This window comes from Akebia trifoliata, chromosome 3 (assembly GCF_017979445.1).
Source record: "Akebia trifoliata isolate Shusen 1 chromosome 3, ASM1797944v1, whole genome shotgun sequence".
Classification (NCBI taxonomy): domain Eukaryota; kingdom Viridiplantae; phylum Streptophyta; class Magnoliopsida; order Ranunculales; family Lardizabalaceae; genus Akebia; species Akebia trifoliata.
The window spans coordinates 28,126,269-28,144,864 of record NC_141377.1 but is presented as its reverse complement, the minus strand read 5'-3'; the positions used below and the strand labels follow the sequence as shown (position 1 = coordinate 28,144,864).

General features: G+C 36.3%; 2 protein-coding genes across 2 annotated transcripts; one reads left to right on the top strand and one right to left on the bottom strand.

The window, feature by feature from the left end:
• Positions 1-7,293: 7,293 nt before the first annotated feature.
• LOC147406273 (ABC transporter C family member 3-like) lies at positions 7,294-9,222 on the bottom strand. The gene is made up of 6 exons (XM_086432526.1): positions 9,056-9,222; positions 8,938-8,945; positions 8,550-8,678; positions 8,120-8,334; positions 7,810-8,030; positions 7,294-7,562 (listed from the first exon to the last, which is right to left on the bottom strand). The coding sequence occupies exons 1-5, from the start codon at positions 9,220-9,222 to the stop codon at positions 7,860-7,862; spliced, it is 690 nt and encodes a 229-aa protein (XP_086288652.1). The 3' UTR covers positions 7,294-7,562; positions 7,810-7,859.
• Positions 9,223-12,599: 3,377 nt separating this feature from the next.
• Positions 12,600-14,318, top strand: LOC147406272 (pentatricopeptide repeat-containing protein At5g15010, mitochondrial-like). Its single transcript, XM_086434233.1, has one exon. It carries the CDS (start codon positions 12,654-12,656, stop codon positions 14,139-14,141), a length of 1,488 nt encoding a protein of 495 aa, XP_086290359.1. The 5' UTR covers positions 12,600-12,653; the 3' UTR covers positions 14,142-14,318.
• Positions 14,319-18,596: the final 4,278 nt, after the last annotated feature.

Genomic DNA, 18,596 nt, shown 5'->3' with positions numbered 1-18,596 from the left:
AAAAATGTGGTGTCTACATACTAATACGAACTATCATTTTTGCTATGGTATTTAACGCAATATGATGTAGTGTCACCTCGAGATACAAAATAAATTTTTTAAAGACATTACATTAAACCTTTCTAGATGCAAAGAAGAAAAATAATAATAAATGAAAGAGAAAGAAGAAGAAAAAAAAATCATTCAATACCTTTAGGTGGGGGAAATAAACAATTTAGGTTAAAATACATTTATTAGGTATGTGCAATTAAGTATTTTAAAGTTAAGTTGGGTATCACAAGCAAGTGGGTACAATTGGCCATTTCGGTGTGTGCAAATCGACCAACCCAATAAGATTGATTCAATTACAGTGGCAAACCATATACCCAAATTTGAACTAGCGAATCAAGTAACATAGGTTTCATTTGTTAGACAAACTTGTTATCTCGTCCGAGAGTTCGCAAATCTCGGGCGTGGTAAGCAAGATTCTCATTCTATGTGTCAAAAATCCAAAAAACAAAAAAACAAAATTTGGAGAAAATTTTGCATAGAAAAACACTTTCCTTACTAGCATAGTAAGATTTTAAGCCTTATTAAGGGACACTTTGTTCAACTGGATTACCACATTAGCAATCCAATACCACAATCCTCAAGTTTCATCAACAATCTTACATCCCACCCAAAAAAAAAAAACTTCTTTTGAACTTGATCTAAGGTTTTGAAAGTGAACAGTTACCAAACTACCACATAACTCCCAAATTTAAAATTGAAGTTCAATGGTGAAAATACCTTTTATTGGATTTTTTTATTTTATTTTAAAATTCATAGAATTTTGTCTTCTACAACCCTGAAGCATGTGATCATGTTTTTGGATGCCAAAAATTGAGCACCCTTGTTAAGTGTGGAATCCTTACTAGATAAGGTTGGTTGGACTCATTTGCCAAAAAAAAAAAAAAAAAACCTTTTATTGTACAAATGGTACCATTGGTTTGTAGCTCCTCAAAATTGTAAGAAATCCATAGGCTGAAAGCTTTTTTGTTAATGTTCACAATTACCCCTTCTGTTTATTTGTTAATGTTCAAGCAATGAAATTTTTCACTCTTTTTTTCCTTGATAGATACAATGGTGACAATCAAGCATTAATTGTTTTTCTCTAAAAGCACTGATTATGAGAGTGATAAAGTTATAAGGGATATAAAAAAAATCGAAGGACCCATTTCTCTGTGAACCAAGTTCATGGTACTACCATTGAAGGTTTCTCTTACTAAATATAATAGAAAAAAATCCATTAGATTTGGTAGGAAAATAATTGTTGGCTTTGGTTGTAACTTGCAAATCTTCAAAAACCTATTAAAATATTTATTTTAATGAATATATATAAATGTTGATCGATATTCAATACTGACAGCTATAAAACTATATATATATATAGAGAGAGAAAGAGAGATAGATAGAGATGTACTGGGCAGATCTATCTATTGTAATTTTATTATAAAAACTCCTTTATTTTACCATATTTGTTACTTGAGAAAACTTTACTTTATAAATATTAGCATGACTAACATAGTAAGATTTCAAATCTTACTAAGGGTTATTGGGCCTACATGAATTATTAAATTAGCAATCCAATACCACCTTCCTTGTAGATTTCATGTAAAAACTTAGATTCAAAATAAAACATTAAAAAATAAATAAAAGGTTTCTGAGTTTGATGGTTGGTGTTAAAATAGATGGTTATCGAACTCCAAAATTTAAAATTAAAATTTAATGATGAAAATTAATTTTTTTTTTCTAATCTATTTTTAAAATTCTTAAAATTTTGTCTTTTATAACATTATGTCCTACATCATGATTTTGAATGCCACAAATTGATGTCATTAGAATCCACTCCAAAGTGTTAATACAATAAATTTGAATTTTATGACATGAATGGACTCCAAGGTTTTCTCTGGGTAACAAACTTGATAAAGTGAGGTTTGATAGGTTACTTGGGAGTTCTAGCTTCAAGTCTGCCCGGTAAATCTCTCAAAATTATATATATATATATAGGGAAATGTTCCGCAACAAACATTTTGACAAACATTTTGGCAAAACATTTTTCAAAACATGGGTTAGAGGTTTTGGAATTGGCTGATTTTTTGTGAGGATGATCTCTACGGTGAGGAGATCATCATCACCAAAAATCAGCCCATTCCAAAACTTCTAACCCCATTAAAAAATGGTTTACAAAAAATGGACGGTCCACGGTTTTTCAACTTGTAAACTGGGGCTAGAAGTTTTGAAATGGGCTGATTTTTTATGATGATGATCTCCTCACCGTAGAGATCATCCTCACCAAAAATCAACCCATTCCAAAATCTCTAACCCATGTTTTGAAAAATGTTTTGCCAAAATGTTTTGAAAAATGTTTTGCCAAAATGTTTGGAAAAATGTTTGTTGCTGAACGGGACCCATATATATATATATATTATGGGTCGCGTTATTACGACCCCCTTTGCGACCCCCTTTTTGCGACACACCTTTTTTGTCTATATGGGAAAAAATGTTTGGAATGGGCTGATTTTTTGTGAGGATGATCTCTATGGTGAGGGGATCATCCTGGAAAAAAATCATCTCATTCCAAAACTTCTAACCCCATCAAAATTGATTTACAAAAATTGGACGGTCTATAATTTTTCAACAAAAATTCGGACGGTCTAGAAGTTTTGGAATGGGATGATTTTTTACCAGGATGATCCCCTCACCATAGAGATCATCCTCACCAAAAATCAGCCCATTCCGAAACTTCTAACCCATGTAGGACAAAACGCGTTTGTTAAAGTGTGTGGTAAAACTTAGGGGTGCCGAACGGGACCCTCTCTCTCTCTCTCTCTCTCTCTCTCTCTATATATATATATATATAGGCTAGCGTTCAATGGCAAACTTTTTAGCAAACTTTTTGGCAAAACATTTTTCAAAACATGAGTTAGAGGTTTTGGAATAGGCTGATTTTTGGTGAGGATGATCTCTACAGTGAGGAGATCATCATCACCAAAAATCAGCCCATTCCAAAACTTCTAACCCCATCAAAAACAGTTTAAAAAAAAATGGATGGTCCACAATTTTTCAGCTTGTAAACATGGGTTAGAAGTTTTGGAATGGGCTGATTTTTGGTGAGGATGATCTCCTCACCGTAGAGATCATCCTCACCAAAATCAGCCCATTCCAAAACCTCTAACTCATGTTTTGAAAAATGTTTTGCCCAAAGTTTGCTAAAAAGTTGGCCATTGAACGCCCCCCATATATATATATATATATATATATATATATATATATATATATATATAGGGTCGCGTTCCTAAGACTCATATTGCGACTCACATCGCGACTCACGAAGACAGCCGTTCGATATTCACTTGATAGACGGTCCAGATCGCGATTTGATTTTAAAACGATGAAGTTTCTAAATTTAGAACTACCTCCCCGTTAACAAAATAAAAAATAAAAACAAAATTTCAGATCTGATTTCTCCATCCATCTTCGTCTTCTTCTTCACTCTCTCCTCTCTCTTCCTCTTCGACAGATCGAACCATCTTCGTCTTCGTTTCTCTTCACTCTCTTCTTCTCTTCGACAGATCGAACGACATCTTCGTCTTCGTTTCTTCACTCTCTTCCTCTTCGACAGATCGAACGACATCTTCGTCTTCTTCTTCACTCTCTTCCTCTTCGACAGAGAGTTCTCCATCTTCGTCTCTTCTTCCACTTCTTCGTTTCTAACCTCGTTTCAGCAGCACAAATCGATCTCCATCTTTGTCTTCTTCTTCCTCTTCAAACTCACATCACCGTCTTGGATGATGGGTACCGCTGGCGCAAATATGGGCAGAAAGTGGTGAAAAGGAACCCTAATCCTAGGTATGTGATTACATAGTCTACAAGACATACAGTTGCAGAGAAAATTATCTTATTTATTTTGGGTTTGTTTCCCACCTTTAGTTTCTATACCCACCCAATCGATTTTATGAAATTTCAAGGTGCACATTTGGCTTTTTTCTTCCACTATACAGACTATGGACGATCATTAGTGCTCTGATTGTGACTGATTTCACACCGAGTCATTTAAATAAAATGAAATAGATTATTATTATCCATTAAGGCTTCCATGAGATCCAAACCTTAATCAGTCATTGGTCAAAAACTTTAAGAAGTAAGCACACTGTGTTAGATTTGTCTATGTCAAATGCTTGAGTTGGTCTGTGACGAGATTTGTTTCTATCCTTCCCAAAAATTTGGGGTCGACTCTTTGTTTTTCTATAATTTTGTTTTTAACAAAAATAAATGGGAATTATTTTTATTACAAGAAACCACACAGATTACTCGAATATGCACAAGTGGAATGTCTGTGGATAAAGACTATGATGTTCTCAATTAATAGAATTTTTGAAAAAAGAAGATTGTGAAATCAAATATGCCACCATTTGCACTCCACAAACTTCACTCAAAAATCCTCTTTGCACTTAGTGTATGATTGCACTCAGAAAAGAAAAAAAAACAAAAACAAAAAAGGCAAAAAGAAAGAAAGAGAGGCTGCACTCGTTCCCCTTGCAGCATTGTAAGTTTACCCTAAGAGATACATCCACCGTATTTTGGGTAGGATTGCTCCTTTTATTCTGTTTTTCTAGGTTTATGATGATTCTTAACATGATCTCTTATTGTGTAGGAGTTACTATAAATGCACAAATGTCGGATGCCCAGTTAGGAAACATGTGGAAAGGGCGTCACATGATCTGAAAAAAGTTATAACCACATACGAGGGAAAACATAATCATGATGTGCCTGCTGTAAATACTAGTAGCCATGACACAGCAGGACGTACAATTTATGTCACAGTTACAAACGTTTTGTCGAGGACTAGATCAGAAGAAAACAACCCAATTAGCCTTAGTCTTGGGGTTGGTATCAGTTCAAGTCCTGAAAATAGATCCAATGAGAAGCAGCAAGCACCAAATGTGGAACCTGCCCGAGGCCAATCCCACATTGCCAGCCATGGCTGCAGTAAGGTGATTCAAGCAACCCCAGTTTCAACATATTGTGGCGGTTTAAATAACAGTGTAGATCTGCGTGGATCCAAGGAAAATGGGGGACGGAATCTTTAGCTTCCAGACTAGACTCTCATCTTTAAATCATTCCCCTAAACCTAATCGGCGGGATATGGGATGATTAATACAGGTCTATAAGCTATTCCAATGGGTACTGGAAAAAATAAAATAAAATACGTTCATCAAGATAGGCAAAATTTTCTTGTTGAAAGTGTATGCATCGTGGTTTCCTATTTATGAGCACTGTTTTGCGCTTTCTTCCTTGTCTAAAAGCTGTATATTATTGTGCATTTACATCTGTAAGTAGAAGATTTTTGTACAAAATATTTCTGAAATCAATACGATCAAGGATAAACAAATACAATTCTGTACCTCCCCATTTTACTTTGGATAAAGTTGATACAACGAATGTTATATTTGTCCTTTCCTAGCTATTCTTCATGATTGTTGCTCCCCCAAATTGCAGACACCACCTAAACTTAAGGATGTTTAACTGTCTCACACGCGAGCACACACCGTTGGATGCTTTGTAGCTGGATGCATGCCTGCCAGTCTTTGAAGTTGTATTACTCAAAGGTCTCTGCTTAAAATTGATACGAGGGGCATATTAAGTCTTTTGAGGCTTTAAGCTGTCATTCTTATTTAAAGATCTAGGTAGTATTTCATGCTGCATTCACTATAACACATCAGTTGAAAAACAAAATTGGAAAGAAGTTCCAAACCATTCAGATTCCAGTTTCAAGATATGGATAAGTCACCCTATTGGACATAGAGAGTTGAGATGGATTGTCATAATGTACCAAAAAAATAGGTGCTAAAGCAGATTTTTTTTTTTCTTTCTAATTGGTAGTTTTTTTTTTTTTTTTTAAACATTATTTTTTAGGCCAATTCAAACAAGCCCTAGTGCTTAAACCTATCAGGTTCTATTTTCTCTTTAGTTCTTTGACTCCTGCTATTCTTAATGATAAAAAATGACAAAGTTCATCATCAGAAAATGGACTCCACTTAAACTGAATGTAGGCATTATTACAACCAGGTTCCTCCAAGCATAATAGAATCTTGAAATAATTAGAATATAAGCAAAATCAATCCCACTAACTATAGCCATTTTTCATTGTAATTTCCTTCTAAGATAGTGCAATGGACCCACACATTGATTGTAATGGTTAAGCAAATATTCCCCTTGAAAGAATTTTATCTGTTACATGCTTTTAAAACCAAAGCACTTCAAGATTCTCCTTAATTAAAAACCTGATGATGCATCATAAACCACACATCATATTGAACACGTATCTTCTTAGCCATCTGATGTTGAAATGAAATTAATTATTTAAAAACATGAAGGAGAACTATAATTGCTTATTCACTTAATTACTATCAAGAAAAATGATGAAAGAAGAACATCACATAAGTAGTTCCTCTACATAGAATCCTGCTTCAAAATGTGTGAAATTTATGACCAGCACAGCATAGCAAAGAGGAGCTCCTTTGCTAATTCATAGTTCAATTCTTAGTAGGTTATTATCTCACTGCCTCGAAGTTGCTACACAGGAAAAAAACCTCATTCGCACCTCCTTATTTTGCTTTCTCTGCTATTTTATCTACTAAGTTTTAAAACATTCTATCTAAACATGTTTCCCAGTCTGTTGTTGTACCCTTGTTAATGAATATTGTTCATCCAAGAAATAAAATATGACTAGGAATTATAAACCAGAGAACCATTCTGCTTCATTTCAAGATTTCGAGGTTTTACACCAAATTTTCGAAGTTTGAAGCTTTTAAGATATGGCCCCTTTAGGAAAAGAGCTACACAAATATACACAATCTCAGCAACCAATTGCTGCCCATGGTTATAATTAGTAATGAAAGCTATAATTAGATTACAATTTTTTTTTTTACTTGTTCAATGTCCCTCGACCCCGAAAAACAAGCATTAATCAGCTTCTGATCTTCTTCATCTCCATGCACTACATGCAACCAACTCCCTGTTCATCCAGCCAAGATAGAGCGCTCCATCTCTTTCTTCAAGGCTATATTTGTTGTAGTAGTTCTCCAACAGAGTCTTGATGGTGCCATTGACCACTGAGCTCAATGGATAAGGAGTAAACCCAGCCATTGTCAACCTAGACCTCCACTTCCCATGAAGCTCGTGTCGTTCAATTCTCTCGGCCCCCTCGCACGCTATGATATTGACGACGTCTCGGGCCAGGCAGTGCTGCTCAACATTGATCCGCCTTGTGATCCCTCGGGAGTGCCAGATCAATCGACTCGAACATAGCAGTATAATAGCCAAGTGTCTCGAGGAACCGTTGGAAGAATGGAGCAGTGTTAGTGTTAGATTCTCATGGATCAGTCCTTTACATCAGTAACACCTTCTGTAGAGATCTGAAATCGTGCTTCAGCTTCTGCAAATTAGATATTAGCAAACATCAGAAGGAAAAAACCTGTAGAATCAAGCTTCGCCTCCTTCTTCCTAACTTCGTCTCCAAGTTGGCACCTATCCAGAGCCTAAAACAACAGAGCGATTTGTTTCAGCAACTTAAGCTAATGTAAGATGTAAATAGCATCATTGATGAAGCAGATATGATGGATGTGCATAATGGGTGCAAATTGGCCGTGAGCAATCATCATATTATTTTGACCGAACTGAACCCTCATGTAATAGCATCTATGTAGAAGAGTATCCTATTGGTGAAACCTTTGTGCAAGTTAAAGTTCAACACAGTTTTTAGTATTCGTATAAATGAAAACCCACCTCCCACATCTGTTCATTAGTGTACTCTTTGAGTGGGTCGAGGTTACTTCCTAAATCGGGGAGATGTTGATACCATCTATCAGAATCTGACCAGCAGCGGGTTCGACAATGCGAAAGAGTGTCTGAATTAGAGTTGATTTACCACTACCCGTTCTCCCAACAATACCCGTCTTGCACGTGAGACCCCGTAAGACAAGTGGCATGTGTGGGGCATAACGGACCTACATACATGTGGCATAGAGATTCGATATGACTAGGAGTCATGTGTACAAGTGAGCATTGCTTATGTTTGACATAGAACACATAGTACCTGCAGATCACAAATATCAACTTCTCCATTTGATGGCCAACGACTGTCTGGCCTATTTGCTTCTATAACAAGAGGAGGTTCACTTGGGATACCTGTGTACTGAAGTATTCTCTCCACAGATATAATTCTGTTCTCAACATTGCAAAGATTCCATATGACTCTGGCTTGTAACATGTTCAAATTAAGTCCATATGTCACCGCTAATCTCGCAATGCCTATAAAACAAAAGAGAAAGAAAAAAAATAGATTAATGTTCTTTCAGTGGGTCAATCGCTCATAGTGCTTCACAATGTAGCGGAACATTAGAGCTAATGCGATCAACAGCCAAAGCATACATAATTCTACAGTCACTCCAATTAGTATCATGTATTAAATAACAATAATCTAGCCATAAGAAAGCATTTGAACCAAAAGAAAGAACAATGCATACCATGAGAGGACTCAACATCCAAAATCAAATCAAGTGCATAATCATAGTAAGGGACTTGACCACTTAAGTTGCAAAGATTGAAATCGTCTTGGATGTAATCATCATCAACTTCACAGAAGAATTCATTCCCTCAAGATTACAGAATCATGAGATCCAAGATGTGTCATCCCCATCAGATCCACTAACATCCGACTCTTCACTATCTGTTTCAGATTCCTCTCCAAATAATTTCAGCCAAGAAAATCATCACCAAATCAAAGAGAAGGATGACATCATATTTAGTTATATGTCACAAACCCAAAAAAAATTCAGTACATAAGTCAATGTGAGAATGCTCAAGAATCAGGATATGAGTTAATGTAACTTGTCCTTGTGGATGAGTAGCAACCAGTTACTCTTGTACCATTATAAAAGAAATTCAAACCAAAACAACTTAACATCAAAATACTAAGCAGTGCTGTATTTGTAGTACGGTAGAGGGATGTGAACCAACCATAATTACCTACATGAGAACATGCAGTAGTTTCTCATCAACCACAGGAATTAAAAGCAGCAGTTGGAGGAAAACAGATCTTTTCTCATCAACCATCCAATAATTGCTCCCAATCTGAAGAATCTGAAAGAGAATCTGTGATAACAATATCAATGGCACGAGAGCTCCTTTATATGCCATAGTAATAAATTTCCAGTACACTTGAAGACCAACTCTGCCTTTCTCTCTCTTCCTCTTGAACAATCTGTGCTTTTGGCCTAGCTATCTCATCTGTTTTTTTTTTCTTTTCTGAGTGCAATCATACACTAAGTGCAAAGAGGATTTTTGAGTGAAGTTTGTGGAGTGCAAATGGTGGCATATTTGATTTCACAATCTTCTTTTTTCAAAAATTCTATTAATTGAGAACATCATAGTCTTTATCCACAGACATTCCACTTGTGCATATTCGAGTAATCTGTGTGGTTTCTTGTAATAAAAATAATTCCCATTTATTTTTGTTAAAAACAAAATTATAGAAAAACAAAGAGTCGACCCCAAATTTTTGGGAAGGATAGAAACAAATCTCGTCACAGACCAACTCAAGCATTTGACATAGACAAATCTAACACAGTGTGCTTACTTCTTAAAGTTTTTGACCAATGACTGATTAAGGTTTGGATCTCATGGAAGCCTTAATGGATAATAATAATCTATTTCATTTTATTTAAATGACTCGGTGTGAAATCAGTCACAATCAGAGCACTAATGATCGTCCATAGTCTGTATAGTGGAAGAAAAAAGCCAAATGTGCACCTTGAAATTTCATAAAATCGATTGGGTGGGTATAGAAACTAAAGGTGGGAAACAAACCCAAAATAAATAAGATAATTTTCTCTGCAACTGTATGTCTTGTAGACTATGTAATCACATACCTAGGATTAGGGTTCCTTTTCACCACTTTCTGCCCATATTTGCGCCAGCGGTACCCATCATCCAAGACGGTGATGTGAGTTTGAAGAGGAAGAAGAAGACAAAGATGGAGATCGATTTGTGCTGAAACGAGGTTAGAAACGAAGAAGTGGAAGAAGAAGACGAAGATGGAGAACTCTCTGTCGAAGAGGAAGAGAGTGAAGAAGAAGACGAAGATGTCGTTCGATCTGTCGAAGAGGAAGAGAGTGAAGAAACGAAGACGAAGATGTCGTTCGATCTGTCGAAGAGGAAGAGAGTGAAGAAACGAAGACGAAGATGCCGTTCGATCTGTCGAAGAGGAAGAGAGAGGAAGAGAGTGAAGAAGAAGACGAAGATGGATGGAGAAATCAGATCTGAAATTTTGTTTTTATTTTTTTATTTTGTTAACGGGGAGGTAGTTCTAAATTTAGAAACTTCATCGTTTAAAATCAAATCGCGATCTGGACCGTCTATCAAGTGAATATCGAACGGCTGTCTTCGTGAGTCGCGATGTGAGTCGCAATATGAGTCTTAGGAACGCGACCCATATATATATATATAGGGGGCGTTCAAGGGCCATATGAGAAAACATATGAAAAAACTTTCGTTTTTCAAAATAAAATTAGAGGTTTTTGGATTGAGCTGATTTTTTGCAAGGATGGTCACTATGATGAAAAGATCATCCTCACAAAAAATCAGCTCAATCAGAAACTTCTAAATCCATCAAAAGTGATTTACAATTAGTGATAAAAAATGGTAAAAAATCGACGATCTACATTCTAAATCACTTTTAATGGGGTTAGAAGTTTCAGATTGGGCTGATTTTTTTTTTTTGGATGATCTTCCCATCATAGAGATCATCCTCACAAAAAATCAGCTCAATCCAAAATTTCTAACCCATATTTTAAAATTTTTTGAAAAACGAAAGTTTTCTCATATGTTTTCTCATATGGCGCTTGAACCTGACCATATATATATATATATAAGGTCCCGTTCAGCACCCTAAGCTTTACCACACACTTTAACAAACGTGTTTTGTCTTACATGGGTTAGAAGTCTTGGAATGGGCTGATTTTTGGTGAGTATGATCTCTATGGTGAGGAGATCATCCTCACCAAAAATCAGCTCATTCCAAAACTTCTAACCCCGTCAAAAATGATTTACAAAAAAAGGACGGTCCACGATTTTTCAACGTGTAAACATGGGGCTAAACATTTCGGAATGGGCTGATTTTTGGGGAGGATGATCTTCTAATCATAGAGATCATCCTCACCAAAAATCAGCTCATTCCAAAACTTCTAACCCATGTAGGACAAAAAACGTTTGTTAAAGTGTGTGGTAAAACTTAGGGTGCTGAACATTTCCCTATATATATAGGGAAATGTTCAACACCCTAAGTTTTACCACACGTTTGTATAGGGAAATGTTCAACACCCTAAGTTTTACCACACACTTTAACAAACGTTTTTTGTCCTACATGGGTTAGAAGTTCAGCACCCTAAGTTTTACCACACACTTTAACAAACGTTTTTTGTCCTACATGGGTTAGAAGTTTTGGAATGAGCTGATTTTTGGTGAGGATGATCTCTATGATTAGAAGATCATCCTCCCCAAAAATCAGCCCATTCCGAAATGTTTAGCCCCATGTTTACACGTTGAAAAATCGTGGACCGTCCATTTTTTGTAAATCATTTTTGACGGGGTTAGAAGTTTTGGAATGAGCTGATTTTTGGTGAGGATGATCTCCTCACCATAAAGATCATCCTTACCAAAAATCAGCTCATTCCGAAACTTCTAACCCATGTAAGACAAAACGCGTTTGTTAAAGTGTGTGGTAAAACTTAGGGTGCCGAACGGGACCCATATATATATATATATATGTGGGTCGGGTTATTACGACCCCCTTTGCGACACACCATTTTATCTTATATGAGCAAAAATATTTGGAATGGGCTGATTTTTTGTGAAGATGATCTCTATGGTGAGGAGATTATCATTGTCAAAAATCAGCTCATTATGAAGCTTCTAGCCCCATGTTTACAAGTTGAAAATTTTTAGACCGTTCAATTTTTGTAAATCAATTTTGATGGGGTTAGAAGTTTTGGAATGGGATGATTTTTTGCCAAGATGATCCCCTCATCACAGAGATCATCCTCACAAAAAATCAGTCCATTCCAAATATTTTTGCCCATATAAGACAAAATGGTGTGTCGCAAAGGGGTCATAATAACGCCATCCTATATATATATATATATATATATATATATGGGGGGCGTTCAAGGGCCAACTTTTTAGCAAACTTTTTGGCAAAACATTTTTCAAAACATAGGTTAGAGATTTTGGAATGGGCTGATTTTTGGTGAGGATGATCTCCTCACCAAAAATCAACCCATTCCAAAACCTCTAACCTATGTTTTGAAAAATGTTTTGCCAAAAAGTTTGCTAAAAAGTTGGCCCTTGAACGCCACCCTATATATATATATTAAATTTTTTTCAGAATTTTTAAAGAAAAAAAATATGTTGTCTCGTTAACAACCGAGATGACTCGTACGAATCATCTCGGTCTCCTCCACCAACGAGATGAGTTATCCAACCGAGATTTCAAACCATGAATTTAGGGTTCATCACCGTTTCTTTCATGCAACTCTTTCCAGAACAAAAATCACTCTCTCTCTCTCTCTCGCATGGCTGGAAACAAGAGACCTTCTCATGGAGAATCATCTTCAAGACAAGACCAAAGAAAAAGACCTCAATCTCCTCATCCATCTTCCCCTCCAAGAAAACGCCCCACATTCTCCTCTTACCATGAAACCCCCAATTTACCTCCCAAAATCAAACTCCTCTGTGAAATCCTCGCCAACACTCCTTCTCTCAATGTCGAATCCACCCTCAACGACACTGGTATTAGGGTTTCCACCGAAGATGTCGAAGAGGTTCTCAAGCTCTCTTACAGCTTCCCAGGCCCCACTGTTAAGTTCTTCCGTTGGGCTGGTCATCAACTCAACGACAACCACAGTCCGTACTCATGGAATTTGGTTGTAGATTTGTTAGGTAAAAATTCTCTCTTTGAAGCAATGTGGGATGCAATTAAATCGATGAAAAAAGAAGGGTTGATCTCGCTTGCAACGTTCGCCTCTGTTTTTAGTAGTTATGTGGTTTTGGATCGTGTTAACGAGGCGATCATGACGTTTGAGGTTATGGATCAATACGGTTGTCCACGTGACATTGTAGCCTTGAATTCGCTTCTTAGTGCGATTTGTAGAGAAGGTAAGACGGTTTACGCTAGAGATTTCTTCGATGTTGCTAAAGAGAAAATTGGACCTGATTCCGATACATTTGCGATTCTTTTAGAAGGTTGGGAGAATGAGGGAGATGTAGTTAATGCTCATAAGACGTTTGGGGAAATGGTGATGGTGTTGGGTTGGAATCCCACGAATGTCCCAGCTTACGATGCGTTCTTGAATACTTTGTTAAAGGGTCGTGATGGGTTGAATGAGGCGATGAAGTTCTTTAATGTGATGAAGGAGAAGAGATGTTTTCCGGGTATGAAGTTCTTTCGATCAGCGTTAGATGGGTTTACAAAGATGAACGATGCTCGTCAAGCTTATTCTTTGTGGGAAACAATGGTGAAGAGTACAAGATGTAAACCCGACACTCAAATGTACAATTCGATGATCGCTTTGCAATGTCATCTTAATCAAACCGATGTAGCATACCAATTCTTGGACGATATGGTCTTCAATGGTACATTCCCGGATACTCAAACCTATAACATATTGCTTCAATTCTTGATCAAGAATAGAAAGTTACGAGAAATTCCATTGATATTCGATGAGATGGTTAAAAATGAGTGTCTCCCTAATGACGCCAATTGTAATTCAGCGATTAAAATTTATTTGGATAAAGGTGATCCAGATATGGCTATAAAGGTTTGGAAATGTATGGTTGCTAATGAAATGGCGGGGGTGGAGGATACTGGAAACATGTTGGTTGCTGAGCTTCGTGAGCTTAATAGGTTGCCCGAGGCACGAAAATATGCTGAAGATATGATTGATAGGGGAATCAAGTTGAACTCTTCGACGTTGGCGAAACTTAAATCTAGTCTTTCTAAATTGGGTAAGGGATATGTATACGATGAATTGCTAAGGAAGTGGAAGTCTAAATCTCATTAGATAGTTTTAGGAGTTTACATTCTGTAATATACAGATATGCTTAACTTGTGGAATTTCATATTTAGCTCCGAGAGGTTTGTTCATGTATAAACCTCCTGATACCCATCATATAATTACTTGAAAATAGATGGATGGTAATATAAACTGCGGCAATGGATTTCGTCTTCTTTCTTTAAAGCTATGTCTTTATATGCAATGTGAGTGAGATACCATAACATTTTTTTAATATCAGCTTCATTAATTTGTATGTAGATGGGATTTCTGGATTTCATAATTTTGGGTCTGTTTGTGTTATTGGGATTGGGCTATCATAATAGTTGACAGGGTTTATTGTGATTTGTGTTTTGTTTTGGGTATTTCTCTTGATAGGTCTTCTCGACTGCCTTCTAGATCATTCACTTGTCTTTGTATTCCATTTCTTCTGCTTTAATGCATATATTTTACTTATCAAAGTGCTGTTGAATCTATAAGGAATTTCCAGAAAAGCGGAAGTTTGGGATGAATATATTTCAAATTTTCTTTTTTATCTTTCTTTGTAGCTATCTATATGTTCCTATGAATTTTACCGGCCAATAGCATTGTAAACATTTCATCATTTGGAGATAATTGAGCTTATCATGTATTTAACCCCAAGGGGTTGGCCTAGTGTCAAGCCGAGCCTTGATAAGCTCCTTAGGTAGGGTGGGCCAAGTTTTCAAAACCCCACAAAGCTATGAATTCCTTCGGGCCACTATCCAGAGTCCGGTTGACCCGCAACTCAACCAGTTGCACGCAGGACTTTCCGAGGGGGTGGTGCGTGTGACTGTGGGATTAGTCTCATCCTAAGGATGGGGATACCCACAATGTGACCTGTATTGCATATCTGTTCTAGTGACCTGTATTACCTGCTATGAGCTTTCTCTTTATTTATTAACATTGCTTTTGCCCCATTCTGAACCCAAATTCTTAGATGAGACTTTGATCATGGTAATGATTTACAAATGCTCCAACCATAATACTTTTCTCTTATAATTTTTTACCTTTGTTCAGGTAGGTCTCTTTGACCTCTTTAGTTTATTCTATCATCTTTTACTATTAGTAAAATCTATACTTTTATTAGTAATAGATGCAACACTTACATCTTGATAACTACACCACATGATATTTGGCCTTCCGTTCACTTCTTATAGCCGTTGGCTTGCACAAAAGGCATCAATTTTACTGGTTCCATTCATGGTCTTCATACAATGCGCAAATAACCCGTATCTGAGATTTTTTTTTTTTTTAGACCAAAAAAAAAATTTCTAAATATCAATACCCAACATGTGATAGGACTACACCAAATATCAATAGAGCACTCTCGCAACTATCAATGACGATATTACATATAAATGAATAGGTCCTGACTACACAACAAAGGAGGACGTAAAACTCTGTCAAACTTTGGTCACAAGTGAAGGATGATATCAGTGAAGCACTCTTGCGGGAAACAATGACGCTAATATATATATAAATGAATAGTTCTTGACTGCACAATAAAGGAGGCAAAAATCTGTGTAAAACTTTGGCCACAAGTGAACAATGATAATACTTTGTAATAAATTTTGGGAGCAAGTTCTTACTGATCACCTAGCATTGATTGCAACCCAATACTTTAAAATAATCCCTAGCAACAATTTATTCCTGCGTCAAGAGAGGGGCTGAGATGGGGGTGGGAGAAAGGAAAGCTAAGATGGGAGATTTGAGAGAGGGGTTACCTAGAAGAGAAAGATTTAGTCTCAAAAATTGGAGATTCATCATCATCAATCAAATCACATAAACAATTCTTCTTCAACTTCAAATAAACCAGTATAAGTTCACACTTGCTACTACAAAGCTCTAGATCTTAAATGACAAAAGGTAGTCAAAGTCATAATTTTCATTAATGCAAATCGACTTCAAATTTGAGTAAGCTTTTTTGAAATGTGGAATAATTCGTACACACTTTCATCCAAATATATTAAACGATGAGCCCCTCTCGTGACCCAATCCAACCCAACCCACACAAAATTTTAGAGACCTTATCCATACAAAATCAGTAATTAAAGGGAATATTATTTGATGGATCTTGATGAGGGACTTCTTCCTAAGTACCCTAACTTTGATAGCGGAGTTGGGAAAATCCCTCCCAAGCCCACCAAACCTATGCTGTATGGTACAAAACAATCTCAACTGTGTTCATGTTAGTTGCTTGATTTAGGATGGATGCATGGTATGATATGCACACCAAGGGGGTGATATTGTGCAAATATACACTCATGAGATGACAGCTGATGATTGGAATAATTTCACTCTCTCCAAAATGTTTCGATCGAGATATTCTAACTTCAGCTGAGATCAGAATTAAACATTACAAAGCATAAAATTCTTCCAAACTTTTTGAGCATTAAGTGCACTTAGTCTTATGGAGGCTGTTTAGGAATGCTTAGCCTGATCCAGTGGTTTAGGTGAACATGATGATCTGATCACTTCTTCGACAAAAACACGAGAGTTTATATTGTCACCCCAATTTTTTCTTGAAAACCATTAGACAATAAAATCGAATATGGTCTTAGGGTTACTGATAAGCATTCTATTTCTTTTAACAACCACGCCAATTTCCATTTTCTTTCTCATAAAAAAAAAAGAAGGGTTCGATCTGGATTTCTACTGAGGTTCTCAAACTTTTTGTGCTCTAAAGGAACTGTTTACAAGAGATCAATGAAGAAATAGAAGATTCGTTGTCATTGGATTACCTCCAAAGTAGCTCCCTTCTTCCTATACTCTTATTCCTTCTGTTAATATATATATATATATATATATATATATATATATATATATATATATATATATATATATGAGTTGAAGAATAGTGAACCATCCATTTTTTGTTACCCACTTTTGAGGGGGTTAGATCATCCTCATTAAAAATCAGTTCATTTTGGTAGACAATTTTGTCTATAGCTAAAAAGTTTCGGAATGAGCTGATTTTTGTGAGAAGTATCTCTATGGCTAGAAGATCATCTCATAAAATATCAGTCCATTCTGAAACTTCTAACCCCATGAAAAGTGATTACAAACTAACTATCAAAAATTGATGGTCCATGATACTTCAACTTAAAAACTAGGGTTAGATATTTTATAATGGGCTGATTTTTGTGAGGATAATTTCCGCACCATAGAGATCATCCTCATAAAAAATCAGGTCATTCTGAACCTTTTAGCTCATATAGGACAAAACACGAACTAGACCTTTGTCTACAAAATATATGTAGGGCTCCATGCAAAAAGATCTATGGTTTTGTGCACTTTAGAGGTGCAACTTGGTCCGGTTCAAATCGAGAACCAAACCAAACCGATAGTTTTAGGGTGGTTTGGTTTGGTTTGAAACAAGTTGCGGTTCGGTTCAAGGTTACGAAAATGAAGAACCAATCAACTTGGTTCTATTCTCGGATCAAGCTTGTATAGAACCGAACCCCTATGTATATATATAATTCTTTTAGGAGTTGGGATATAGATTAATCATCTTTTAAGAATAAACTAATGACTTTTTATGGTTTTATGGATGGATTTGTGATTTATTGTATGAAATTTTATGTTTGTTTGTTCATTAAAAAATATTACTTACAATTTATAGCATATTGGCAATCCATAGAACCGAATCAACTTTAATTTGGTTTGGGTCGGTTTGGTTTCAATCAAATTTGATTCGGTTTTGATTCTTATTTAGTGGAACCGACCTATGTCGGTTCAATTCCAATTTGACCTAAAACCAAACCGAACCGAATCAAGTTGCACCCCTAGTGAACTTGTCAGGTTGACCGAGAGAAAATTTTCAAGTAAGAAAATCACAACTCATTTTTTTTTTTTTTTTCCTTTTAGTAGCATGTAAATAACTAAATATGGATACTAATGGGCCGGTCCATCATGGACCATGTTTCACTAGTGATCCTAGGCCCATTTAATTTTGGACCAGGATGTACTAGGCCCACCCAATTCATGTTTAGGGGTAGGCCTGGGAGCTAGACCCTTTCCTTATTTTCAGTTCTGAGTTCTGACTGAAGCAGCAGAAAAGGATGTATGTAGAGAAGAATAATCAAATAATAGAGGTTTCCCAACCAGCCAACCATCCTTTCTATGCGTTGATCCTGATAAGACATTTTAGAAGAAGATGACACAAAGATGGTTAGCAACAATGCAAGAATGTGGAGAGAGACTTAGTTACAAGAGTAATTAGACGAAGGAGAGAGCCAAGTTCCTTCATGAATGAAGAAGACAATCTGTCTGTCAAGGGGAGAAAAGAGGCACCTTGGTTGAAACATAAAACATAGGCAAGCTGAGCCTCCGTTTGCTACACCAGGGAACTGCCACCCAAGCTAAGTCCAACGCATTACAAGTGCAACACAAGCAGAGTAATTGAAGCACAGAAGAAAGCCTAAGTTTGATTCTTTTAAACCA